The sequence below is a fragment of the Aspergillus pseudodeflectus genome (genome assembly GCF_044049435.1).
Source record: "Aspergillus pseudodeflectus strain CBS 756.74 chromosome Unknown BJX68scaffold_10, whole genome shotgun sequence".
NCBI lineage: Eukaryota > Fungi > Ascomycota > Eurotiomycetes > Eurotiales > Aspergillaceae > Aspergillus > Aspergillus pseudodeflectus.
Genome location: NW_027263786.1, coordinates 222,023 through 248,634, shown reverse-complemented (window position 1 = coordinate 248,634; position 26,612 = coordinate 222,023). Strand labels below are relative to the sequence as shown.

General features: G+C 51.3%; 10 protein-coding genes across 10 annotated transcripts; 4 read left to right on the top strand and 6 right to left on the bottom strand.

Moving 5' to 3' along the window:
* The first annotated feature begins 19 nt into the window (after positions 1–19).
* On the top strand, positions 20–879 carry BJX68DRAFT_231528 (glutaredoxin). Its single transcript, XM_071039355.1, has 2 exons — positions 20–540; positions 632–879. Exons 1-2 carry the CDS (start codon positions 390–392, stop codon positions 787–789), a joined length of 309 nt encoding a protein of 102 aa, XP_070901761.1. The 5' UTR covers positions 20–389; the 3' UTR covers positions 790–879.
* Positions 880–2,386, bottom strand: BJX68DRAFT_231526 (chalcone isomerase domain-containing protein). Its single transcript, XM_071039354.1, has one exon. It carries the CDS (start codon positions 2,328–2,330, stop codon positions 1,014–1,016), a length of 1,317 nt encoding a protein of 438 aa, XP_070901760.1. The 5' UTR covers positions 2,331–2,386; the 3' UTR covers positions 880–1,013.
* A 452-nt stretch (positions 2,387–2,838) lies between these two features.
* On the top strand, positions 2,839–4,115 carry BJX68DRAFT_231524 (putative L-serine dehydratase). The gene is made up of 3 exons (XM_071039353.1): positions 2,839–2,987; positions 3,037–3,090; positions 3,147–4,115. The coding sequence occupies exons 1-3, from the start codon at positions 2,911–2,913 to the stop codon at positions 4,069–4,071; spliced, it is 1,056 nt and encodes a 351-aa protein (XP_070901759.1). The 5' UTR covers positions 2,839–2,910; the 3' UTR covers positions 4,072–4,115.
* Positions 4,116–5,883: 1,768 nt separating this feature from the next.
* On the bottom strand, positions 5,884–7,906 carry BJX68DRAFT_231520 (translation elongation factor EF-1 alpha). The gene is made up of 5 exons (XM_071039352.1): positions 7,748–7,906; positions 7,609–7,679; positions 7,359–7,556; positions 6,295–7,308; positions 5,884–6,099 (listed from the first exon to the last, which is right to left on the bottom strand). The coding sequence occupies exons 1-5, from the start codon at positions 7,750–7,752 to the stop codon at positions 6,005–6,007; spliced, it is 1,383 nt and encodes a 460-aa protein (XP_070901758.1). The 5' UTR covers positions 7,753–7,906; the 3' UTR covers positions 5,884–6,004.
* Positions 7,907–8,791: 885 nt separating this feature from the next.
* BJX68DRAFT_231515 (DNA-directed RNA polymerase III core subunit RPC11) lies at positions 8,792–9,831 on the bottom strand. Its single transcript, XM_071039351.1, has 4 exons — positions 9,566–9,831; positions 9,295–9,504; positions 9,133–9,227; positions 8,792–9,072 (listed from the first exon to the last, which is right to left on the bottom strand). The coding sequence occupies exons 1-4, from the start codon at positions 9,576–9,578 to the stop codon at positions 9,037–9,039; spliced, it is 354 nt and encodes a 117-aa protein (XP_070901757.1). The 5' UTR covers positions 9,579–9,831; the 3' UTR covers positions 8,792–9,036.
* Positions 9,832–9,988: 157 nt separating this feature from the next.
* BJX68DRAFT_231510 (ankyrin repeat-containing protein ANK1) lies at positions 9,989–11,096 on the top strand. The gene is made up of 3 exons (XM_071039350.1): positions 9,989–10,273; positions 10,329–10,506; positions 10,585–11,096. Exons 1-3 carry the CDS (start codon positions 10,262–10,264, stop codon positions 10,911–10,913), a joined length of 519 nt encoding a protein of 172 aa, XP_070901756.1. The 5' UTR covers positions 9,989–10,261; the 3' UTR covers positions 10,914–11,096.
* Positions 11,097–11,108: 12 nt separating this feature from the next.
* On the bottom strand, positions 11,109–12,691 carry BJX68DRAFT_22218 (MAGE domain-containing protein). Its single transcript, XM_071037946.1, has 3 exons — positions 12,445–12,691; positions 12,008–12,383; positions 11,109–11,923 (listed from the first exon to the last, which is right to left on the bottom strand). The coding sequence occupies exons 1-3, from the start codon at positions 12,469–12,471 to the stop codon at positions 11,304–11,306; spliced, it is 1,023 nt and encodes a 340-aa protein (XP_070901755.1). The 5' UTR covers positions 12,472–12,691; the 3' UTR covers positions 11,109–11,303.
* A 285-nt stretch (positions 12,692–12,976) lies between these two features.
* Positions 12,977–13,582, bottom strand: BJX68DRAFT_264246 (putative pathogenesis associated protein Cap20; the record flags this gene model as incomplete). The annotated part of the gene is made up of 2 exons (XM_071044924.1): positions 12,977–13,465; positions 13,532–13,582. The coding sequence occupies 2 exons, from the start codon at positions 13,580–13,582 to the stop codon at positions 12,977–12,979; spliced, it is 540 nt and encodes a 179-aa protein (XP_070901754.1).
* A 2,530-nt stretch (positions 13,583–16,112) lies between these two features.
* Positions 16,113–18,097, bottom strand: BJX68DRAFT_253729 (Zn(II)2Cys6 transcription factor; the record flags this gene model as incomplete). Its single annotated transcript, XM_071042762.1, has 4 exons — positions 16,113–16,380; positions 16,444–17,195; positions 17,247–17,930; positions 18,002–18,097. The coding sequence occupies 4 exons, from the start codon at positions 18,095–18,097 to the stop codon at positions 16,113–16,115; spliced, it is 1,800 nt and encodes a 599-aa protein (XP_070901753.1).
* Positions 18,098–22,177: 4,080 nt separating this feature from the next.
* Positions 22,178–26,336, top strand: BJX68DRAFT_264244 (P-loop containing nucleoside triphosphate hydrolase protein; the record flags this gene model as incomplete). Its single annotated transcript, XM_071044923.1, has 3 exons — positions 22,178–22,435; positions 22,493–26,141; positions 26,194–26,336. The coding sequence occupies 3 exons, from the start codon at positions 22,178–22,180 to the stop codon at positions 26,334–26,336; spliced, it is 4,050 nt and encodes a 1,349-aa protein (XP_070901752.1).
* Between the last annotated feature and the right edge of the window lie 276 nt (positions 26,337–26,612).

The window sequence follows — 26,612 nt, the reverse complement described above, 5'->3', positions numbered from 1 at the left end:
CCTGGCGCCACTGGATGGGAGACATAGGCTGAAGCAGCACTGACCCTGATCGGTAATCAAGGCTAGCCTCGGCGGAAGTGGCGGCGGTTGCAGCCCATTTATTTTTGCCCGCTCGCTAGCCGGCTCCCCTCCGCTTTCGCTCTGGAATCATCCACCATCCAACTTATTGCGTGCTCCTGGGCTACGGAGTACATTAGTAACCCCTCTTTCGTCATTCTCACTCAGCCCTCCATAATTACCCCTCATCATACGTCTCATTTTAAGTTCGTTCCTTGCCTTCTTTGCTACAAATACCTGGGCGCATTCCCGACCCAGTCTTCCCGCTTTTTAAGTTGGCTTCCATATTCCGACGACTTTTCGGCTCCTTTAGCCCCATCTCTCCAACCACAATGGCCTCTGCAAAGGTTAAAGCCCAGACTATTATTGATGAAAATGGCGCCGTGGTTTTCAGCAAGAGCTACTGTCCGTACTGCAAGGCCAGCAAGAGCCTTCTCAGCGAGCTAGGCGCAAATTTCAAGGTCCTCGAGCTCGATCAGATCGGTATGCGCCCCACCACCTCAAACAGCAGATATGACGCTATTTTGCTCCGATACGATAAGAAACGCATACTGACAACCCTTCTATGAAATAGACGATGGCGCTGCCCTCCAAGACGCTCTCCAGGAAATCTCTGGCCAACGCACCGTGCCGAACATTTACATCAACCACAAGCACATTGGCGGAAACTCGGACTTGCAGGCAAAGAAGGCTGAACTTCCTCAGTTGTTGAAGGAGGCTGGTGCTCTCTAAGCGGTGATTTATAGAACTTATCGTGGTCTGTACGTGTTAGGAGAATGTTTCAACTTTGAACCTTGAATACATAGTTCGTCTACTATACAATGTCCTTCTGCTGCTGTAGGATTCAACGCGGCGACGTCTTTTGAATTGCTTGGCACTTCTCGAGAGTCGAGACCTCCCGAGTTATACACTGGATTGATATACATTGTAGGGGAGATTGGCTGTAAGTACATAAACTACAAGACCTTCTGAACAAGCGTCCCAACAGGCCGCTCAACAACACCCATAACCCCATCCACAACACTCTTCCGTGCATCCTCACTCGAAACATTCTTTCCGGCAAGGTAATTCAACCAAACCAGCCGACTAACCCGCTCATCCGAGACACGGCCCATGAACCGCCACGGCTTTTCAGGGTCGGCCCCGAACAGCACATCGAGCTCGCCGCGCTCGTTCCGCAGCAGAAGCAGTGTCTGGCCCTTGGGGACGTTCTTGCGCTGACCGCCGCCAAAGAGCTTCTTGAAGTCGCTCATTGCGGCGCCGAAGGATTCGTCCTCGAATTCTCCGGGAGTGGACACTGGCTGGCCTTCAGCATTGACCTTAGCCTTGGCATTGGCCTTTTGCGCACGCGCGGTTATACCGCGTACCCAGCCGTCGCGGAGGTGGATGAAGTCTGTGTTGCGGGTTGGGACGATTCGGAAGGCGGTGCGAAGGCCGTTATCCTTGATGATTGCGTTCCAGGCATCTTCGCCCTTTTCCTCGTCGAGGAGGAGCTGCTTTAGTAGCTGGCGTTCGGTAGAGACAAGTGATGTAGCAGATGTAGCTCCAACGGGGTTCGCAATGACCTGATCATCGGTGGGCGGATGAACAGCCGTCTCAATGAGACGCCGCTGCAGCTCCGAGATATCAGACTTGGCCACGTACAGTCCAACGACGTAGACCTGAATCTTCAAAAACGAGACCGTGCGCACACCGAGTCCCAGGAGCTGATACTCGTCCTCATCCTCGGCGCCGGTCGCGACGGGGATCTCATCACCAGGCGCAAGCGTAGCAGATGATTGCTGGTATCTCGGTAACCGAATCGTCGACGGAAAAGTCGGGATCGTGCTCGTCCCAGTCGCGACCTCCTCCGCACCGTCCTGTCCCTGTATCCGAATCACAGACGGACTATGCGGGAATCCCTCCGGCCCCTCCAGCTTGATCCCCGATGGGGCATTATCCTTCACCTCATCCTTCCCATCCGTCTCCTTGGCCTGCGTAGCCTCTAACCCAAACGCATCGAGCGTAATCACACCGTACATGGCCACCGCACACGCCGCGATCCCGCTCGCGGAGATGATCATCGACCGGCGGTATTTCGCAACATCCTGTTCATTCGGGCGCGCAGCTCGCGCGTTCCCGGTTGTGCGTAGGGGGTTCGCTTTCGGGGCGGAGCGGAGCAGATTACTCGTGGAGAGGTATCGGGTTGCTGTTGTTCGGTTCGGATGGAGGTATCTTTGGCGGATGCATTGGCCACAAGTGCGCTGGACCGAGAGGGGGGTTTTCATCGCCATTGTTGCGGGCAATGGAAATTGTGTAGAGGGCTGTGCTTTTGTGCCAACTGCAAAAACAGCGTGTATGTATGGTCTGATGTCACGGGCAGCTAGGAACAGATCTGGGGTCTCACGTGACTAGACTTTTCTTCCGCAGGAAAAATTAAGTGTCGTTTTGCAGATACATTATGGAAAGTCATAGCCTGGAGGTTTGCGATATTCTTGCGAGTGGCCCTGGGTACAGATACTGATTCTATAGAGGCACTGGCCTTGTTCCCTGTTCGCAACATGAGAAACTTTCCCTTCGCCCAAATATCCGCTACAGTGGTTGGCAATTTACCCTTTTACCGTTCAGATATCATCAAATAAATTACTATATAGATTGTGGACTCGTAAAAGAGAACAGAATAGCCTCTCTGCTAAGTATGTTGACCTTAGCATGTATGTCAATGTCGCAGGGCGCGAGTATCGCTCGCTCTCCACTTCAACGTGTGGAAATACCACCTTAAAAGGAACCAATTCCCATCCCCAAAAAAACAACTGTTTTGTTGTGTTCATACACATAAAACTGCCTCCTGCTTCACCAACAATATAGAATAAAATGGCTCACACAGAGAAAAAGCCCTGGATCGAGACTCCATTGATCGAGTCGGCCACTCTTTCGAAAACAGCAGGATGGTAAGCAGCATCGCCCAGGTTGTGGCAACACTTACTAAACTTCAATTAGCAGAGTATTTCTCAAGCTGGAGCTCCTGCAGCCGTCTGGCTCCTTCAAATCTCGGTATACTTCCTCAATTTCTCCTCTTATTTGTTTCGAGCATAACTAACCTTTCACAGAGGAATTGGCAACCTCATCCGCAACGCTCTACAAGATCCAGCCAATGCAGGAAAACAGCTGCATTGCTATAGCTCCTCCGGCGGAAATGCCGGTCTAGCAGCAGTTTACGCGGCTAGGGACCTTGACTGTCCCTGTTCAGTGATTGTCCCGCATTCGACGAAGCCAATGATGATTCAAAAGCTGCGTGATGCTGGCGCAACAGATGTAATCCAGCACGGCGACAGCTGGTTCCAGGCCGATACGTATCTTCGGAAGACATTTATCGAGAACCAGGATGACCGGGCGGCGACGAGGAGTGTCTATGTCCCGCCGTTTGATCATCCGGATATCTGGCAGGGGGCTGCGACGATGGTTGATGAGATCGAGAGACAGATGCCGGCTCGAGAGGAAGGTGGGTTCCCCGCGGATGTTGTTGTTTGCAGTGTCGGTGGAGGGGGACTTTTCAATGGTGTTGTTGAGGGATTGGGTCGGCATATGCAGTCTCGACAGGATGGAGAGAAAGTCCGTGTTCTGGCTGTTGAGACAAAGGGAGCGGACTCGCTTGCTCTTGCCATCAAAAGCGGGGGTCTGAAGTCGCTTCCCGCTATCACGTCTCTCGCGACCTCTTTGGGAGCGCTGCAGGTTGCACCGCAGACACTGAAGAATGCGCAGTCGCCACCTGCTGGGGTAGAAGTCTCGAGCGTTGTCGGGTCAGATGCAGAGGCTGCTCGTGGGTCGATTCGCCTTGCGGATGCCCTGCGGTTGCAGGCCGAGTTGGCCTGCGGTATCAGTGTTGAAGTTGGATCGTCGGCGGCGAGGCTTAAGGAGTTTGTTCCTGAGCTTACGCCTGAGACCCGGGTCGTTGTCATCGTTTGCGGTGGGAGCAATATCACTGCAGAGATGCTTGCTCAATACCGCGAGAAGCTGCAGGAAGGCTGGTCGTGAACCATCATCTATAGATCCACTTGAATAGACACTTATGCTTGATATTATTCTTATTATTCTTTATATTACTCTCATTAGTCTTCATGTAACTCTCTTAAGTTGCCTTGAGCGCCAGGGCGTGTTCCCGCCATACTTGAGGGCTCTCTTCCTTTCAGAATTAGGGTTAGGCTGTGATAATGCGCGCTTTGCCCTATCCACATGACCGTAGTTCACATTTCTCCATCCATGCCCTCAAGGGCCCGTTGTATGATCAAGATTAGCGTGTACTCACTTGCTGGAGCACTGCTAGACTATAGATGGAATGCCGATATGCGTGCTGAATTAGTTACATGTCCATAGCTGGTTCCTGGCTTTCAGAGCCGTTGGCCCCAGTAACAGTATGACCTTAGAGTAGAAGTCGACATCATGCCCTCGGTCTTCATGCCAACCGAGAGACTCGTCATGTTCAGGGATATCCTACGGAGGATATCTGGGTTTCTGCCCCAGGCAAGGTTAAGCCAGACGGATGTGGAATGCCGTGATAAGCCTACAAACGCCTTTATGACGAAAGAAATGGGATTAGACTTGTTATGTAGTTGACTCTACATAAGAAATGAGATTCTTGAACTTGCTAACCCTTGCTCGGACTGCCAGACAAGCGCAACACCTTCGATTTGCACGTGAGGTCGGGTGTGTTGAGCCGTGTAGCCTTGTCCGGCTATAGTCTTATCAATGAGAAAAATGGAATAACCTGGGAGAGGATGGTGTATTTGACACCCCTTGGAGATCGCGGCAGTCGAGATTGTTAGCGAAATGCCTTCCCGAATAAGACATTCAAGAAGCTCAGCAGGGTAGTATTAAGCGTCCTGATCTGCTTAGAATATAGGCGGACGCTTTGCGTTTCTCCCTTTTGGATGCACCATTGGCACAAGAATGTGCAACCGTCTGAGCATGGCCATCGTGGCAAGTATCGTAAGGGTATGGCTTGCAAAGTTGGAAAGTTTGTCCGTCTGTCCTCGGCCCAATATACCCCTTCCTCGTAACCTGTGCAGAAGGTAGCTAGCCGTTCGATTGAAGTTAGCGTGAAGTTTTCTTACCTTGAGCCAGCATAACCTAAGCACCTTGGAAAGTATCCTCGTTGAGGTAAGTCATGAGGAGTATTCGATATACTCTATCAGAGCCTATGGCACATTTCGACGAGGCTGACAAGATCATTTATATATGTTCAGACACCCAATTTGGCTTTGCCGGTTGTCAGAAGAAACTCCTGGCTCGAAGGTGGTTTCACTTTGTACGTCCAGGAAGAGGCCTTAAGTCTGCGAGCCACTGAATCGGTCAGAGACTTGGAAGAAACGTGGGAATTCGGAAGGGGGCGCAAAAGGATTGAAAAGAAGGGTGGCCAGCGAGGACCAGGATGCAGCAGAGGCCGAAGCAAATGGTCACCAGGTCTTTTCTGGTTCAAGTCTGGATAATAGATCTCTCGTCCAACGCGCATCACAGCAGAAACAGCCGTCGCTGCTCCGAGAAGGTCACCAAGGCTGCCCAGAAGGTGAGTTTCGCTCGCTCTTGTCCCCCATTCATCCCAATCAGTCATTCACAGAAACTTATCTCAAGCGATAAGCAATGGAGGCAAGCCATTGAGGAGCTTGGTCAAGGTGAAGCGTTGTCACGTGATGATGGTGCCCTAAGCTGCGGATAGCTGCAAGTTCGACAACAGTCCACATAGAGCAGATACATCGACGAAAAGACCATGCCAACGTAGGATTTTAACATCCCAGGCTTCAGTCAGGACTACGAACTCATGGGCTACAAGTCTACAAGCAGGCAAAGGCATTAAGTTCAGGAATTTCGTTTCCGATGTAGAGTCAACTACATAACAAGTCTAATCCCATTTCTTTCGTCATAAAGGCTTTTGGAAGATCATCACGGCATTTCAAACAGGTGACTTCGTCATCTATTTCTTGCCTGCCTTCTGGGCAGCCTTGGTAACCTTTCCGGAGCCAGCAACAGCCTTCTCGACGGACTTCACGACACCGACAGCGACAGTTTCTTGGAAAGCGTTAGCAATGAGATCTAGATGAGATGGGATGATGATGGGGCATGGATAGTGGCAGTTGGGGTTGATCTGCGTGAGGCCGAACTTGATATTCGGTATGGCAGAGTCACGGCAGAAAGAAGGAGACGGTCAAGGACCGCAAGTGGGCGGTCGAGGAAGGCAGAAGAAAAAAAAGGGGATGAACTTACGACGCATGTCACGGACGGCGAAACGACCGAGGGGAGGGTAGTCGGTGAAAGACTCGACACACATGGGCTTGGAGGGAATCATCTTGACGATGGCGGCATCACCAGACTTGATGAACTTGGGGCTGGATTCGACCGACTTTCCGGTACGGCGGTCAATCTTCTCCTGGAGCTCAGCGAACTTGCAGGCAATGTGGGCGGTGTGGCAGTCGAGGACGGGGGCGTAACCAGCGCCGACCTGACCGGGGTGGTTGAGGACGATGACCTGAGCGGTGAAAGAGGCGGCACCGGCAGGGGGGTCGTTCTTGGAGTCACCAGCGACGTTACCACGGCGGATTTCCTTGACGGAAACGTTCTTCACGTTGAAACCAACGTTGTCACCGGGAACACCCTCCTTGAGCTGCTGGTGGTGCATTTCGACGGACTTGACTTCAGTGGTGACGTTGGCGGGGGCGAAGACAACGACCATGCCGGGGGTGATAACACCAGTCTCGACACGGCCGACGGGCACCGTGCCAATACCGGAGATCTTGTAGACATCCTGGAGGGGAAGACGGAGGGGCTTGTTGGAGGGACGGACGGGAGCCTCGATGGCGTCGATGGCCTCGAGGAGGGTCTTACCAGTGACCTTGCCGGCCTTGGTCTCCTTCTCCCAACCCTTGTACCAGGGGCAGGCGGGGGAGGGCTCAAGCATGTTGTCACCGTTGAAACCGGAGATGGGGACGAAGGCGACGGACTTGGGGTTGTAGCCGACCTTCTTGATGAAACCGGAAGTCTCCTTGACGATTTCGTTGTAACGGGCCTCGGACCACTGGCAAGTGTCCATCTTGTTGAGGGCAACAATGAGCTGACGGACACCGAGGGTGAAAGCGAGCAGAGCGTGCTCACGGGTCTGGCCATCCTTGGAGATACCAGCCTCGAATTCACCAGTACCGGAAGCAATGATGAGGATAGCGCAATCGGCCTGGGAGGTACCAGTGATCATGTTCTTGATGAAGTCACGGTGACCGGGGGCGTCTATTTCACCTGTTAGAGGGGTAACACAGGGCAAGGTGGATGGAACATACCAATGACGGTGACCTCATACTTAGGGGTCTGGAACTTCCAGAGGGCAATATCGATGGTGATACCACGCTCACGCTCGGACTTGAGCTTGTCAAGAACCCAAGCGTACTTGAAGGAACCCTTTCCGAGTTCGGCGGCCTCCTTCTCGAACTTCTCAATGGTACGCTGGTCGATACCACCGCACTTGTAGATCAGGTGACCTAGGGTTGTGTAAGTGACGGACGAGCACGGGTAGGTTGGAGGCCGGCTTACCAGTGGTGGTCGACTTGCCGGAATCGACGTGGCCGATAACGACGATGTTGATGTGAGTCTTGTCCTCCTTACTGTTGATAGAAGAGGATGGTTAGCGAACATGTTTGACCACGAGATGACCTGGTGTTGCTCGACTTACCCCATTTTGGCGGATGTGAAGTGTGTTGATTTATGAAAGAGGAAAAAGGATGCTCAGATACTACGGCTCGAATGCGTAGAGGTGCTGAGCAGAAGAAGTTAGCAAGAGGATGAAAGAAGGAAGAGGATGAGCAGCGAGGGAGGGGAAGATATACGTACTGAAGCGGACAAGCAAAGGAAGGGAAAGAAAATTCTGTGGGAGGGGGAGGGGAAATCCTTATATGGAGGGGCAAGCGAGACGACGACTAAGCGGGCGGGCTCAAACCCTTGGCTGGCTGGTCTTGTTATTGGACATGGAGGGGTAATTCTGCCCCACTACCGGTGCAAAAATCTTCAATGCTCCAGTGCTCCTTTGGGCGCGTTGCTACCAGAAAGCCAGCCCAGCTGCGTTGGGTTCCTTGGTTCTCGCGCTCGGAGAACCATACGGCTCCACCCCGCCCGTCGAATTCGACGTCTGGACGATGAAAAAATTTTTGTTTTGCTACGCTCTACTTGTCCTTTTGCCGCCGGAGTGGATTTTAGGACTGAAATCCTGGGCATCAACGCAGTTGATGTTGGGATGGCGGCTTTATTGGTGTTGGACCTTTCTATCCATGCCCTAGCACAACCCCGCGGCTGTACAAATTCTGCGCACGCTCATTTGCCGGTGACCAGACCATGATCCAGCGACCGAGTGGCGCTGCTTGCCCAGTGGTCCACAACAATAAGGAGATCAACATGGCAAAAGGACAGACCGCAAGATAGATATTTGAGTGACGAAAAATAGAACACTAAACTGTGTGAAAAATTTTCCTTTTTTGCCCCTCCAGGCTGCGTTGCCTAGGAGCCTAAGTGGGATGACCGAGTCAACTGCCCCTCATTCCTCTTCCAGCCGCCGCGTCTTTGCTTTTTCCCGAGTTTGACCCATTGAGAACCTTGAGCATCAAAAGTCACAATAAGGCTTGACTCGGAAAAGTCTAAATTCATTGTCTGGCAGAGATGCCGAGCCATCGACCACGGGAAGCCCACCTCGACAGGACGAATTTCCCCATTGCTAGATTTTGCATTTTCCTTTTTTTTTTTTGGAGCTCGACGAGGGGTGCTGCACGAAGGATCAGCCGTAGTTTCAAATAAGTAAATTGCTAGGAGTGAGGGGTATCTTCGATGCACTCCATAAAACAGTCGCTAGAACAGCATATCACAATCAACACCAGCAGTTGTTTCCAGGTTCGCCTGATCTCCTGCGCTCGACAATGAAATCCATGAAGCAATAAAAATCACCAGAAAATCCATACAAGCGACGCAAGTATATCAGTTTTCTCTCCACCGAGCACCGCACGTCGTACACTATCAAGCTCAGTCAGTATCAACCAAGCAATATGCAAGGCATCCGCGTGAGCCACCCACCTTCAAGAATGTAGTCATCGGCTCGTCTGCACTTCGAATCTGCAGTTGGAAGAAGTACGCACGGTCGCCGTTGCAGCCTTCCGCGGGGCATTGTGCTGCAGAAGATCCAGGTCAGCTTCCACTTCCTAAAACCAAGATAGTATAGTAGCTGGCGCAACGTACTGGCCATGCTGTCCGCGTTCTCGAATTCGGTTTTTCCTCCAAATACCGCCTCCACTTCCTTTTGCTTCATGGGTGTTTTCTCGAACCAGGCTTGTTCTAGCACGTACTGGTATGGGCAAGCGCGGCATTCGAATCGATTAACTCCGATGGGATATTTCGGTGTGGCATCAGCGCGAGAAATCGTAAGCGCATTGCTGCAGTTAGGGCAGACTGTTATATGAAAAAGGGACCGTCAGTCACACTGTCAATGGCTTGGGGCGGGGGTACATACATGTCAAAGGCATCTTGAAGTAATTGCGATTGGCTTTGTAGAAACCAGAGAGACTCGGGCAGTGTGCAGTGCACGTTTAACCAGTTGGCGCAGGCTGTTGATTGAGACTGTCCCCTGTACTGGCCGCAACGTCCCGCAGCAAGGGCGATATCACAGAGCTTATCAGCCAGCGGGGAGAAAAATTGTTATACACCGCCTTGGCCAGTGACTGTTCCGCTGTTTCATGCCTCAGGCTTCAATCTATCTATAGATCTGCCTAAATGACGTTCGCCGATTGGGCGCGGGGAATTCTACACGGAGCGGTATAACAACTAATCCGGCTGCCTATTCCGCGGCGGGAGGCATCACGGCGCCATGCCAGCGGGGCAGCCAAACAATCAGGAGGCTTACTAGATCTCCAGCATTATTCAACCTCAACCGCTACAGCACTCCTAAGAGATTTCTCGGTACGTCCATCTGCTCGCCCTCTCACTTAGATAATACTCAGGCCACTTCAATTCTACCTCTTCTCTTGTTTTCTTTGTCCAACCTGACCCTCCCTCAACTAGTGCTACCCCGGTCTCGGCGGCTAAACAGCTCTTCTGAACATACGTCCTGCGCTTCCGCTCCATAGTCACCCCCCGGCTCCTAAAAGGACTCCCTATTGCCCTTCTCCAACCGTCCGCTTAGATTCTCTTCTCCTCTCAACCAGCCAGAATGTCAGACGAGGTATGCTTACACCTATACAATGACCGAAACGAAGCCCTGACGCTCGTGCAAACAGGGTGCCTCCCCCCGTGAACTCATCGTCGAAGCCTGTCGCCGCGACCAACCCCACCTGATAGAGCAAGTCCTCAACTCCCTGGAAGGAAAGTCAAACGAGGAGGTCGCCGAGTTCTTCAACGGAGTCACGGACTCTATGGGAAACCATGCCCTTCACATTTGCGCTCAGTACGGAAGCTGTACGTCTTACCTTCCTCCCTTTTCTGCCTCCGTAATTATACGCAATGATATCTGATACACCTGGTTGATCCCTCTAGACGAAACAATGGACCACCTCTTCGACATCCAATTCTTCGAATGCGATCCGCTCACCCGGCTAGACAATGACACACCCTTGCACGTGGCAGTCCGATTCGCGAACGAAAAGGACGCTGAGCTAGGAAAGGAGATGATCGAGATGATGTGCGAAGCCGGGTGCGACCCCCGAGTGCGCAACAAGCATAACCAAAAACCGGCGGACCTTGTCTATAACAACCAGGAGATCAAGGCGGTGCTGGCAAAGGCGGAGTATGTGCTCTCAGAAGGGCTGAGGGATGATGATGTTGCCGATGCGGATGACGCGGGGAGTGCTAGTGATAGCGAGTAGCGAGCGGGTGGAGATAAATCTGGGTGTTTTATGGTTCTACTGTTATACATAGATATACATATTCGTATTATTGACGATTGGAAATATTTTTACCATCTTGATGTACACAATCTGTTAAAAGTGGGTTGTGCTGTCTCCGAGTGTATAGGTAGCGGAAATATAAATTTGGCCCATCAGCGTTCAGCACGTTCCAATTTCCGATATCACAACCGACCGTACACACGTAGCTAAACCCGGCTATTCTGAGTTTCAGCACAGTATCTACCACCTCAGCGGCAGGATTTGGCAGACGTTCTCGACTAGGTTGAAACTTATGAACTAAATTCGAAAGAATATCCCGAGGTATCAAAAAAGGGCTAGGCTAGCAACCGCATGAAACAAGCAACATCCTTAATCACTCTCAGACTCAGACTCAGATCCAGACTCCGCGCCGCGCCGCGGCCGCCTTGTCTGTCCTTCCTCTTGCGCATCATCATCCTGGTCCTGCGTAGCCGCTTGACCCTCCGGCCTCTTCAGGCCCAGGCTCCTCGACAGCCGAAACTCAAACTCTTCCATCTTTGCCTGCTCCGCAGGCGTGATGTCATCACCCTCAACCATAGTCTGACGACCGTAGACCTCTCGAACAAGGCCCGCTACGCCCCTCGCCCCGACTTCGACCTTCCCACGTGGTCCAACCATGTACTCTATAATCTCGTCGCCGCCATCCATCTCACGGTTTTTCACCAGGTACCCTTCTCTGCAGAGGCGTTGGAGGAATTTGTCTGTGCGGTCGATGGGCGTATATGTGTCGGCGTTCATGCGGCTGAGGTAACGGTCGAGTTTTTGCTCTTGCAGGACTCCGCCGTTTAGTAGGATCACGCCGATGATAAAAGTGTATAGACCCGTGTATGCGCCTTCCATCGGCGCTTTTGCCGGGGAGAGTATATCTTGTTTTCGGTATGCGGGTGGGAGTGTACTCGTAAGGATCCACGACCTGTTCGTTGACGACGGCCTTTCGACTTTCTGGGCGGCTAAAGTATGGCAAAATCACACATGTCAGATCCAAATTTCTATTTCTCACTCCATCCACGCTCAAGGGAGAAAGGTAAACTCACCTCTCCGCTGCTGAATCGTAACCTTCTCCCTGACCGGCAACTCCGTCATCATCATCCCAAACGTCTCCATGAGAACCTTCTGCGCCTGGTCAAACACCAGCTTAAACTGCCGCGACTCTCCCATAACTTTATTGCTAATATCAGACCGGCGGATTGGCTGCCGCGAATATTCGCTCGAGAGCGCTAGCCGCACCAGCTTCTTCACCATGACGTCTGTGCTGGTCGGCGCGCGGACTTCGGCGTCGCTGTCATACTCGCTTTCATCCACGGAGGCGGCTTCTGTCCGGCGGCGCTGGCGTTGGGTGTTTTCTGGTGTGGAAGGTCCTGCGGAGGAACTGGCTTCGTCTTCGCTTGATTCGGGTTCCTCGGCGGGGGGCTAGTGATGCTCAGGAGTTTAGTTTGAGTTGCAGAAGAAAAGCGGCAGCGAGACAACATACTGCGCGTCGCTTGCGAATTAGAGGCATCTTGCTGGTTTAATGGGGCGATTGACGAGGAGGAGGAGGATGAGGAGGATGATGATGATGATGATGGTGCTGGCCTGGAAATTTTGGCGACGATAGGAACGCGTTGACGCGACGATAAGATCGATTGTGGGTCTAGATGATTTATCCAAATCGGGTAATCACATGCAGCGGCGGCTGTTTTCACATGCTAGCCCTATAAAAAAAAAAGTCCACGATAATTTTCAGGGTAAAACTTTTGAAGTGGCAAGGGAGATGGTTCGATATTCAATCTGGCAGCCTGTCTGCTTGAGAAACCGCGGATGAACGCCATTGAAAGGTCTGTTGGACAACAAAGAAAGGTAAGAATGGAGCGAAGTGTATATAGTATCCAACCGCAGCCTGCAAAAAATAGAAAACAGACAATGAACTTCCCAGGACCCTGTAATAAAGGAATGAAAAACGCTAAGAGTAACGTCTAATTGTAACTCCCCACCGCACATGAAAAAGACGATTACGATGATCGGTTTTAGTTCGCAACCTGGTCGTTGACAATGTCTTTGACCTGTGCCTTCTTCTGCTGCAGCAAAGAGCTGAGGAAAGCCAATGACTCTTGGGAGAGTACAAGCCCGGTGGTAACGAGGGCCTTGCCGCTGGCAACGTATCCATCTCCGCCGCACTTTTTGTACTCATCTTCATAGGTGCTAAAGACCTTGCTCTTGATGTCTCCAGCAAATCGTAGCGGGACAGACGCGGTTTCGTAGATTGTGTTCTTGAGAGTACCAGTGTCTTCCTTGATGAAGGGAAAGGTTGCATCCACCCTCTGCAGTCCCTTATCACCAAGAGTATCTGCACGAGCGATATAAGGCGCAACGTAGCCGTAGGGCTTGGAGAGGTATGGGAGGTAGGGTTTGGCGATGTCGTAGCCCTGGTCGGCGAACTCTAAGGATTTGGCGCCGTACTTGTTGGTTCTGAAGACGGTGATCGAGTCCGAGACGACAGGATACGATGTCAGGTGCTACACAGCCAGCATAATACAGTAAGTACAAGTCACGCAGGAATACTGAAGCGGGCGATGACTTACCTCGAGGAATTGGGACTGAGCCCGGTCGCCGTTGACTGCGTTTTCGCCCATTGTGCCGTTCTCAAAATGAGGCATAGATTGCTTATCAAAGTTAGCGCAGGTGTTTCAAGATGTACTGATAAGTAGTGATAACAATGGAAGTGATACCAAGAAAGTGGGCGAGGGAAGTAGCTTAAGAAGATGGGCAGCGAGGGAAATAGGGAGCCGATCACGTACCTTTTAGAAGCTCTCTCGTCAACTTCAGACAGAGGTGATGAAAGTGATGGGAAGATGCTACCTAAAGATAGGGCAGGAGGAGGTGGACGGATCCGGAGGGGGAAGGTAGCTGATAGATGAACCGTAGGCGAGAGCAGCTCGACGAAACTCAAAAAAGAGGGTTCCAGCCGATAAATAGCTGACTGACGAATTGCCTCGAGCGAACGCAAAACTTAACAGGTCTTACGAGGTCCAGTACAGCACCTATCAAGCCTGTGGATAGCGGAATCGTATGCTTTTTTTGGGTCTTGAAGCTGGTGTTGGCAGCATGTGATTGCGGGTCGCGCCCGTTACTGCTCACTCTGCAAGCACGTTTTCTCTTCCCTTCCCCTCCACCTCCCTCACTACTATCAATCTCGCCTTATCGGGTCGAGACGAAACAAGGAAGTCGTCTCATCCCGGGCGCATTCCATGCAGCTAAATCGACAAGGGGGCAAACATGGCGGAATTGAGGAATGGAATAGCGAAGGCGAGGGGACTGAACACCGCGTGGATCTATCAAGAAGGTACGAGAGTACATCGGCTGGAAATGGTTGCGCATCTCGAGTCAAGACATCGTCATCACCCCTGTTCATGATACTAGGTTATCGGGTGGCGAGCAAGGTGTGATATGACAGGATGGAACCAGGGAAAGGACTGACTCGATTGAGTTTCGAGGTGACTTTTCATGCCTTTGATCTTGACAGTCGATGATTCTTGATACTAGCTTCCAGACTAAACTCGTCTCGGCCACAGTCTAGAGCGTTTGCTAAGACGCCAGCATGTGAATGCGGGTCCCTAAGCCTCCCGAGTCTTGGTTGCGTTTCCTTCCGTCATATCAAGCCGCTGCTGGGATTATGCCCGGGATACCCGATATAGTCCTTGACTCCTTGCGACCGCTACCAGGGGTACAAAGCGAAAAGAACCCTGTTGTTTCATATGAAGATGTCACCTCGACCTTGGTGTCTCCTGTTCTGCCCGAATCTGATATTGTTCACTACCACGGAGTAGTAATCAGCTCCGTATAACTAGCAGTGACAAGCTATGCGCCGACATTCCAACAAACATTCTGGCAGAGCTGTCTTCCGAATTACGGTGCCGTTATTTAAGAAAAATACTTCTGCCCCTCAGCATCCCGAGCATGTTGCGCCTTGGCCTCTTGCCATCTTCACAATGCATCTGAAACGCCACCTTGCACCCTTCTAGATTCTCGTTTTCTGAGCAGGGTCCACCGGTTGACTTAAGCGCTTTCTGTAGAGCCAACGGTTGCTCTTATTCTGGCCATCCTCGATGTGCTTGTCGGCGATCGGGATTTTCATTGTCGAGGCTGACTTAAAAGTCTAGGGAGGTACTCATCTACAAAGTATCACTCGCAGCGTACTTTTGCCTTGCATAATGCTGCACCAAACCGGAATGTTACGCTGCAATCGCTTGCGGTGGCTCTACGCCTCTCTGCCACTGAGGACATGTGGTGATTCATCGTCGCGAACAACACATTCGCAGGCAGGCTTAGTCTATACCCGTCGCTCTCCTCGAGTGAGAGACGTCAACACATTTTTTTATGTAAACATATTGCAATTGAGCGATAGTCTTGGTATGTCGATGCGGTCTATACAAGTATGTACATGCAAAAAGGTGGAGTAGCTTGTGGAGATGATGATATCTCGACGTTATCACTTATCAGGCCATCTCTGATGACTGCTGCATGCATGCCGGTTAGTTAAGACACATAACGGGCACCAGTGTCTTTACGAATTCAACGGCTGCCGCCGTAGGATGGTTGGTAGAAACTGCAGATCGCGCACATCAATGGCCATTCGCAGCAGCAATTGGTCGCTTCCTGCATTAGCATGGGATTCCTACTTCAGAGTCATATCATGCGAAGGTATCGACAACATAGTATTCAGCAAGCTATCGACTAGCGCTTAGAGAAACACCCGCTTCGCCAGCGTCAACTCTAGCGAGGCCTCCGATCACGCCTTCCAATGGCGAAGATTAGCGACGGAGGGGAGATCTCCGGAACGGAAGCTTTCTCACCGCGAAAGTACGAGGCCTGAACACCGACCTTGAGCTCTCAGGACCCGACGCGAGAATTCGTGCAAGTACGGATCGCCCGATGATGTTCTGGCCTGTGGGCCCGGATTCGGGTTGCTCTCGACAAATTTATGGTTCCGGACCCTCCCCGTAAATGAAGAATGAGAGCCAATCCCTCGAAGCATGGCTTGGGCATGCCTTTTTCATCGCACCTTCAATCTAAGGAGGACCCATTGGCGCCTCGCATGAGGAGTTGAGATTCGACAGGCCAAGTCTATGCTATAGTATACAGGGGATAACGCCGTTCTAGCACTTAGTGCTGTGTATGCTGCACAGGCTGATCCTGCTGCGCTTTCAAGATCGCACATTGACCCAACCTCGCAAGCTCGGCTGTGAACCCATCCAGAAACCGCATGTGGATGACTTCACCCAGCGTAAGCGTGCTGATGGGTATACTACGAATTAGACTCGGAAAGTCTTGCAGGATGCGTACATGAGTAGAGGCGTCGGGGCGCAGGGGGTCCTTGAGGATATTGTGGAAAAGAGTAAGGACGCCAGTTATGGCGTAGAATATCACGACCCTTGTCCTTTTAGTTGCCGGAAATATCAGGGATTTAGGGGCGCGGTTGGATGAGTAGACGTACCAGAATACGTGGGGCTTTAGTGCAGGGATTGCGACTTGCAGGTATGAGAGCGTCGACCAGCTCGCGTGGATCGTAAGACTTATACTCGAGCTTATACCCTCGAGTTGACTCTCGTGTCCATACCCGGACAGCGTGCATCGCTCGCTCGCCTGATGAATTATCGTAAAACAATGATGGTACGCAAGCCGAAGCATAGCGGCCTGCGTATTCAAGTTCGCATTCACGCGCATCTCCTGTGTGAACCATAGCGTGGGCCGGAAATCAGGATGTAGCGAGACGCGCCACTGCTCCAGCACCTGATCTAGATTTCGAATAGTCGATAGGATCTCTGTATCTGATTTCCTGCGCGCACTTGCAGAGTACAGCGATTGGTATACTTCGGATTTTATCATGGAGAGGCGGAGGTCGAATGGGTAGAGCGGGACGGTGCGGTCGTCGATGGGCATTGCCGGCTGTTGGATGTTGGTGTCTTGCATTTGAGCGTAGTTTGAAGGGAGGGATAAGTCGCATGAGCAATCGAGTATGGAGGGCGGCTGGCCCGTCCTGAGACAGAGGTCTTTGTCCCAGGAGTAGCAGAGCCAGAAGAGGTCGCGTAGGTGGCATTCCAGGATACTTTTGTCATAAGGATGGGGACGGTCGAGTGAGCTCACGTCAGGCGATGTGTGAGCTTCGAACTTGTATAGCAGACGTATAGCGATGGAGACGGAAATTGACGCCGCCTGGAAGTCGCCCAGAAAGTACTGGAGTTGAATCTGATGGCATGTCAAAACAGTCCAAGGGCGAATTCAAGGAAGATAACTCACGAGCATCACCAGAGCTTCCAAGCCACTGGGCGTCATCTCCTGCGTAATTTGCGGCATCAAATTCTGAGCAGCCAAAGCATAAGACCCGCAATCCATAACCCCGTGCAAGTTGTCGCCAAGCTCGAAAAGTGTCACAAGCGCGAGAAAGGAATAGACACAGGCTCTCGCACTGCCCCAGCCAAATACTTGCCCCGGTCCATAGGTGAGATCAAGGGTCTCGGTGAAGAGCCACTTGCTGATTACGGGGAAGACGAGGCCTTCAAAAGATGTACACCAAAGCCTGGCGTAGCCCTCCACGATCGAGCGGCTGGGGAGTTTGAACTCCGAGCGTGTACCGGAACTGTCGTGTATGCGGCTTGTGTTCGCCCATGGAAGCTCCATTGTGTATATATTCTCAAAGCTGATGGACTCTCCGGTACGCGCTTCGATCCACTCCCTGCTGGAGAACATATGTGCTCCGTTGAAATAGGCCATACCGCTTAAGATAGACTTTGCACGGTTGACAGAATTATGTCCGCTGGGAAAGGATTGAGTATATGCACGTTGGGAGCGTATACTATGCCCTGTCACATCTTCAGGAAGATATATGCCGGCGTCTTTCGAGGCAGCAAGCCTGTTATAGGTGCAGGCGAGACTTTGATGCTTGCACCAATTACATTGTGGGAACTCAGCATCACATTGTATCTGAAAAAAAATCAGAGTTAGTATAATCGGAAGGTAGGAACGGCAAGAGTCAAAGCACTTGAGTTCCATACCTTTCTTTTGAAGCATATATCGCAAGCCCTGCGTCGCTGTTTCTTGCTGGGCTGCGGCTTCAGCACTGGCTGGCCGGTCTTGCGCGTGGGAGGCATTGTTGGGTGATAAAGCTCCCGCACTAAACTGGTAGCGCTGGCTATGATAAGTAATCGTCGGCGCAATGGAGACCGTGACATATCAATAATATCCGTAAAATTCTGAAGAATCAGGCGAAGGACTCCTTTCGATCTGCAGCAGAATCCCCCCAGATCAAGGGATCCACCCCGATTACTCATCGGAGAGCTTGTTTTTTTGAGCCAATCAACAAGCATCAACTCTTTTTAAGGCCTTGGTGCGGGACCTACCTTATGAGCTACTTCGTACGTTAGGTATCAAATACCACATCGAAAGTCACTTGTCATTGATGAAGAACAAGATATCTGCTATATACAGGATATTTAAGCTCATCGGTTCACCGCTACTTAGTAAATTCAACCGTTTGTAGAGCCTTCTCGCAATTGACCTTACCCGCCGGTAGAGCACCCGTTCAAACGAAATGCTCAGCTACCTCCGAATCCCTGCAGGAGGCCGACAGGACCCACACCTATAGTTTCAGATGCATCATGAAGAACCCGCGATGCGATCAGCCTTGAGTTCTTCCTCTGTCATTGCCGCTTTCCTCGCACGATTGTATTGCACATGGTATTCCAGACGACGCTTGCGTGCTTCTGGAGTTTCGTGGCCTGTGCACCTCTTCCGCTTTCTTTGAGGTAGCGTTCGAATCTCAATCTCGTCGACTTCGTTGATCACCTCAACCTCGTCGGTGTTGCCAGAGTCATCAACGACGCTGACAGGGTCACAAGGACCGGTAGAGTGATTGAGGCTGAATGTGGGAAGGTATTGACGACGTTCGCAGGACCACAAAATTCCGGTAAAGCAGCCAAAGTCGAGTGCGAAGAGGCGTCAACGATGTTAGCAAGGCCCGTATCGTTGTTACTGCTGTGGCTGGGAAAGGGCGCGAAGTTCGCGGGGATTTATATCCTGTTGCCCTGGGACCTCGTTGCATCCGCTCCCGATAGGAGCCGCCCAAAGGTCGCTAGAATTTAAGTCTGGTTGCCAAGATCTTTTGGCTTGAGCCCGCGAATCCCCTCTAGACACAAGTGACTACATGCGCTGTACCACGAAAAGACGTCCCTCGAATCACCATATGCTGATTCATGGAGATTAGGATCCTTGAGATACTGATAGTACGCGCCTAGCACCTGTGCGTACACAGCCTCAGCGACCAGGTACAGCTGTCGAGCTTCCACGAAATCCTTTTCGCTTAGCCCATGGGTTGGCATGCTAAACAAGACGCCGAAGCTCGTAGCCCGCTTCACCTCGCCATGAATAAGGTGAATATTGAAGGATTGAGTGCTTGATCAGAAGGATGGTTATGGGTGTACTCGCGGGAATCAATCTCCGTTTCTCTGGGTCGCAGAGCCGACGTAGTGAAAGTGGTTCTTGTCAAGACGGGGATTTCCAGGAGCACCCTTCCCAAAGATAGTCTTGCTATACACTCCGATCCTGGTAGTATTATTCCACTCCAAGTCCACCAGATCCTGAAAAGTAGGAGGATCTTCTCGGTCAAGCAGCTGGCGACCGTTGTCTGGCGTATACTTGTGCAAGTTGTCGAGAATGAACTCCTCCTGCCCAAGGAATTGAGGCCATATCTTTGCGGTTCTCTGCTTGCGGACTGACTGGAAGGCTTCTGTGACTCGGTAAGAGAAAGTCGGGTTAATGACTGTAGGATTTAGGAAACTGAGCAATTGCAAAGAACGACACTGATCACGATAACGAGAGTTCTCCAGAACGATAGATTTGGTCGAGGTAAACGTGGTGAGCAGTGGGGAGAGAGAAACGATGGGACGTTCTCGAGTTGGGAGGAATCTGGGCAGGTTCTCACCATGTACCCAAATGAGGAAGGTGCCATGACGGCAATGCCATGAGAAGGACCGCGAGAGATCGTGAAGAATCAAGAGCATCCAGCCTTAGGTAGCATGGAAAAAACCATACAGAACAAGTCATTTGCATTTCTACATTTTATTTATGTCCATGGCCAGAGAGAGAGAGAGAGAGAGTGTGTGTGTGTGCGTGTCCGGCGTAGATTGTATAATTCGAAAGCCCGAGCGTGGGCGAATGGAGTCAAAAGGGGTCTTCTTTCGACGGGGTCGTAATTGGAGCTCGAAACATCAGAGCGCAAGTCGTTGCAGTCAAATAACCTGGCATCTATTATTCTCTTCTTGCCCATGATAGCGTAAGATTTTGCTGGGCTGGCTACCACCGCTACGAGACGGGTGCTTGTCGATCATCCCTGTTATTTAGGGCTAAAGTCGTCGGGATGGACTTTGCGGTAAGCCGACGACGTGACGCTGGGCTGGCCGAGCTCGGTGGCCCACTTTTGTCTTCAGGTTTGCGGTATCGCGAGCAACGTGTCGGCGAGGAGCAACACGAAAGTCCGAGCCCAATCTCGGCTGATCCTGATCTCGACAAGGCTCTCAGGATCGCGGTCGTGGCCCGGATTGTTCCGCGCATACCGTTTCGCGTCGCTCGAAGACTGTCGTTCAGCTGAACGGTTAGCGTAATGATGATGATAAAAAAGCATTGGTACGGCTTAAAAGGAGAGCTCATAAGTACTGACCGCAGTGTGGGAGACGTGTTAACGAGTTTGACCGCGAAAAGCCGCGCAAGCCGAGATGAGGAGAAGCAGGAAAATAGAGAGGTGCTGGTGAAGCAGGGAGAGATTCAAATGCGTAGTAATCCAAGTCTCAGAGCGTAATCTGAGCTGAACGAGAGAAGCTATTGAGTGAAGAACTTGAGATTGCTTGTTCGGTAACGGGGAGCAGGGAAGTTTTGGGCGCGCCGAGCGGCGATAATCTGGAGGAATAACCAACCTCAGATCAAAACAACGGCTACTCTTTCGACGAGTCCTTCGGATCTGAAGTCAAATCAGTGGGCGCTTCGTAGATGTTGATAGCTTCCTATGAAGTTCATAGCGCCTGGGGAACTCAAAGAGCGTCTGTGATTCCTAGTGGTCCGCATGAAGTAGGGCTGTGGATGTTGGAGGTTCCTATAATATATCAGGACGAGAGTTTGGCGGAATGCTCGGGATGCTATCCTATCTACACCATCTACTTACAGAGGCTGCTAATAAACATATTGTTCAAGCTCATTCTACAGAATGAAGAAGTCCTCTACGGTGAGGTCAAGATGCTTTCCTTCATGGTTTGTCCCAGTATTCCGGGGACGCCCTCACATCTAAAGAATGGTCCTTGTTATTCTTCGCCTATGACTCCTGCTGCCGTTATCCCCAATTAGTTCAACTGCTTGCTGCTGGCCAGGCAGCGCCGCTTCACTTCGCTCATAATTCTGTTAGCCTGGTAAACACGACCCGCAGGTTACTAGAGGATCTGGTTAGAGAAGATCTGCGGCAGAGCTATGTGTCTGTGAATGGCTATTTTCTCTTGGTCTTTCCTGGAAGTAAACAGCTTTCTGTAACTCATTGAATAGATATCCTCCACCAATTAGGAATTGCATGTGTGCTTTGCTAGCAACCTAAGTTGTGAATGACGTCTAAATTGTACTAGTACTATTTCCTGATTAGGATTTCATCAGTCACGCAGCAAACAACAATGGCATATTGTGGCCGTTCACTTGAAACAATAGAACTTGGTCGATTACTTGGAGCGAAGCTTCTGAGAATTTTTCCTTCCCTTTTTATTTGCCAGTGGGAACACAATATCTGCGTCTTTTCCCACCACATCTCGCTTCTCTCTCAACTCTCTCATCTCCCATTCCCGACTTCGAGTAACACTGATGCCCACCCTGTCCTATATTTTCCCTCTTTTCTGTCCCCGACTCTGATCATTCGAGTCATCTAACAGCAAAGCCTATCCTGTTTCCCATATTTTCCTTCTATCTCGGAACTGAGTCCTACCCTGTCCCATGTACCAGTCCGCCTCTTACTCTCTCCGACTCTGATCGCTTGACCCTTTCAGATTTCCAGCCATCACCACCCCCATTTCCAGACCCTTGCATCAAGAGCCTTCGTAAGTGACAACCCTTCCCCAAGGTTCCATGATCCTCTCTGTTGCGGCGTTGTGGTGGACCTCATCGAATATTCAGTAAAGCTAATCTTTCTTTCCGACTAGGGTACAATGGAGGAGGTTCACACGTCCGCTGACCCCTCTATCGAGCCCACCAATAATGGCGACGAATGGCAGGTCTCCGATTCGGAGGCCAGCTCGTCTGAGGCCATCGATACCCACGAAGGCACCGACAGTATCATCGACCCTTCGAACAATTATGATCAGAGGAAAGCAGATCTCCAGCTAATTTCCGAGCTCGAGCTTTTCCCCGACGGCTACAACTTCGACGGATCGGAGTTCGAGAACGTCCAAGACGTCTTGCAGTTCGTAAGTTACTTGAATCTGCTCTGCTTCCTTTCTGATATGCTAATGTTACTCATCTAGGCACCGGGTCAATTCGAGGCCGCTCCAGAGCTCTTTGTCCCTACCTTGATCCCGCTGCTTGGTGAGAAATCCGACACGGCGAAGGACTTCCGCGGGACTCAATGGAGAAACGCGCAATTTTGTCTGTTTAGGAAGAATCAAACCAGAGATTTCCTACCAGTTTCCTGGTCCGTCAGAGAAGATGGCGTCAGCTTGCGGGCCCGAATTCAGGGTGGCACTGCCGCAAGGATGCTAGTTCTTGAGTTTACTGTGTTTCGTGACCACAAACCGGTCCACCAAGCCTATCTCGAGTTTGATGTCGCTCTGGATATGCAGTCATACAACCCTCATGACAACATCAAAAAGAACGTTAGACGTGGCCGCAACAAGAATCAGAGGCAGGTGGATGAAGAAGACCAGGTGAACCCCAACAGCTATGCTGTATTACGATTCCGCACTGCGGGAGGTGTCGGTCGTGGTCTTGACTATGATGTTGCCGACCTCACGGCCGATGATCAAAAGGTTTTCTGGTACGGAAGGCTGCTTTCCCGGAACTTTCGTCCGACCTTGCCTGGGCAATCCGAGGATCTTCGGACAGTCGTTATCCGTATAAACGCCAACCATGTGCTCTACGGCAACGAGACCAGTCAGGGCCGCCGAGCCAATGCAAACGACGACAGCTTCTACAGGCTGGTCTTCCAGTTGGATAAAGACCCCAGGCCTATTCTGTGGCCATACTGCACCGAGCAAGGCAACCCGCAGTTGCAATGGGGTCAGCTCGTCGATCGAGATGTCGTTGCGGCGCGTAGCGGAGGACTAGTCGCGTTTCCAGCGAAGATCTCTTTTTCTTCCATCGTGCATGGACAGATTACCTTCGTGTATGGATCGTATCTAGAGTATAAAGGCGAGGACGAGATAGCAAGAGCAATTTCGTCTGCTAGACATCACATCGCCTTCGTCATTGTGGATGACCGAGTCCTGGTTCTGGTCAAGTTTTCAATTCCAGCCAATGCTGGAATCAAGTATTGGGCTCCTAGGGAGAACACTCCGGTGAAACTTCGCTTCCTTCCACCCGGCGGAATGTCTACCAAGGAGATCGTTCGTACCGCGTACTGTACTGCCAACACCTACAATCTTCCATATTCGGATTGCTCGCTTTTTTATCTTCCGAAAGCCAATTCGGAGCAGTGTGCGCAGTACGCGGTCAAAGCAGGCGAACGGCCCAGATATATCAGGGCAAATGTCATCATCAACGTCCCTCGCACTGGCGCCCAGAGAGAAGTTGATGCCATAAACCGTTTGAGTTTACCTGTAATGGGTCGCTTTGTCGGAGACTTCCTGAATCAGAAGTACCAGCATTATTCGGTCAATGACCCAACCGCTCGTCTGGGAGTTCCCAAAGATTTCGTGCAACGCACAATAAAACAGACTCTTGCCATTCGCAATTGGTCCGATTCGCAGAAACAATGCATCGCTGCCATTGATAACTTCCCAGGAATGCATCTAATTGTGGAAGGATATCCTGGTACCGGGAAAACCTCCACGATTGTGGCAATGGCGTCAATCTATGTCGCCTGTGGAGGGCACGTTTTGTTCACAGCGCCAACCCACGACGCCGCCGATGCCATTTGCGAGACCATTGCGAAATGGAACGCGATCTCTAAGAACAAGAACAAGATCGAGTTCGTCCGCGTCTACCGTATGGTCTCCGAGACGAAGGCTTTTCGCCGTCACAGGACAGTCTCTGATGAAGATGAAGACGACAAACCGGTTGAAGAGAAACAATCTTCGGGAGCCAAGTCCTTTGCAAGGCTACTCAGTGCATCTTTCTCCAACTTTCTCCAGGGTTGCCGAAGTGCTTTCGACTTGGCCTATTCCTCTCAGTCCAATGACTTGGCTCCTGAAGAACAAGAGGATCTCGAAGCAGATGACCTCGAAGGGAGTCTAGAGGAAACACCTGTTCAATATCCTGTGCAGCTTGTCGGGAATGAACACGAAAGACCTGAAGAAGATGCTCTCAACCGGGCTCTCGAAGCTTTTGACCAGCATGCTGAAGACGGTCAACTTGCCATCGCAAAGACTTATGAAGCTTTCAATGATCCTCCCGCACAAGCTGCCATGCAAGCTGCCGCACAGCCTCCCGTGCAGGCCTCTGATGGCGTCGAATGCCCAGTATCCAATTTGGAGGCCCGCCCGTCTGAGGCCATCGCACAGTCCAACACTGGCTATCATCCCGATGATGACGATTTGGTCCCCATGGCGATCTCATTGGAAGACCAGCGCGCGATGAGTGGTTTCCTTAAGGAGATCAAGAAGGAAAACTCTGCCAAGGGATATCGCATGCCAGACCACAGTCTTGAAGCCAACGTGTTCAGGCTTGCGTTCAAAAAGGGGGAGACTCTTACGGGCCGCTTCCCCACGGATGACCAGATAGAAGATTCGCCAAAAAAGTTCTGGGTAGATGCTGTCGAAACCGGAGACCTCATTCCGGAGGGGCCCGAAGTCGATATGCTTGAAGTTCTCAGAGAATACGCACGAAAGCTGGAGGAGGGAAATTCGAGACCGATCGACCAAGAGCTAGCCTCCCGCGCGCTGCTTGCTTTCAAGCGGGCGTGCAGAAAAGTAATCCGAGATAGCCGTGTTGTTGTTTGTACAAACAATACCTCCGGTGATCCACTAGTTGCGACGAGCTTTGGCTCATGTGCACAGGGGATCCTCATCATCCGCGACGAGGATCCAAAAGAGCTAGAACCTAATTGCTGGGTTCCAGTTACGAAGCTCGCAGCAAGCGCCAGGATCACAGGAATCATTGCGGCTGGTGATCCGAAGCAGCTCACTCCCACTGTCGTATCAAACCAAGGTCCCGTCGGTTACAACGAGTTCGAACAGCAACTCCGCATGTCTTTTGTTTCCCGAATGCTCAAAATGAACCATCCCTCGATAAAGCTCACTGAGCAATTCAAATATCGGGAGGTGTTTGTTCCCTGGCTCAACCATCAAACATACGATGGATTACTGTCCAGTCACACGTCTACTCGGAGCATCCCAGTCAATTCGGGATTCCTCAGCGCAATGAGAGTAGTTACCGGAATTTATAGATCGGACACTAGACTAGATTTTGGAAACGTGGTTATTAGCGTTGAGAATGCGGTTTGTAAGATCGAGCCAGGTACCATGTCTCGGTACAACGATCAGCACCGTCAATTCATCATGCAGCTGCTGGTCGAAAACTCCAAGCATGGCGGGTATAGGGGCTCCGACGTTACAATCATCGCTCCGTACAGGGCACAAGTTGTTCGAATGCGGCAGGATCTCTTCCAGGCCTCCCGTGATGGCCTCCTCCCTGCCTCCCAGCTGCCCAAAGTGGCTACAGTTGATTCAATGCAGGGGAAGGAGAACGAGCTCATAATCTTCGACTGTGTCATCTCAGCCGCCGACTCATGGAAAGACATTGGATTCACTGCTGACCAAAACCGGGGGAATGTCGCCATGACGCGCATGCGTCAAGCCCTGGTTGTCATCCTACCAGAGGCGGTTGGATTCGGTGCCAAAAGCGAGGCCGAAGGCGTTAGGTATTCCGCATATGGAGACCGTATCGAAAGGAAAGCGCCTTATCTTTGTGCTCTGATGCAGTTCGCGGCGAAAAATGGGATTGTGCTACGTGCCAGTTGTAAGTACCAAACGCTCTACGTGCTATGAGAACCAAACTAACGCAACAATAGGTCCGGAAACCAGCGAGACGACCAGCGGAGCTGATTTGGCCGCTGGCCCTTGGTCCGCTGGTCCCATGGATAGCCAGGAGAATGGTGATGAGGGTACCGGTGGTGGCTTCTGGTCCGCTGGTCCTACCGACAGTGAATGGTGAAGAATGGTGTTGACGGTGGTTCCTGGTTTGCTGGTCCTAATAATAGCCAGGAGTTCAACTACAACAACGGCAATGACGAGAGCGATGGAAAAGCTGTTGTTTTCAGCTGGTAGTCAGACAGTGCGTCTTTTCCTTCGAGATTCAACTTCGCGGTCAATTTGAATGTGCTTAGAGAAGTTCAACTCAATGCAGTCTATCAACCTGGGTAAGCTGTTGAGGGTTTCAACATCGAAACACAGGCTGATTTTGATCCCCACGGTCAAGAGTTTAAGCTGG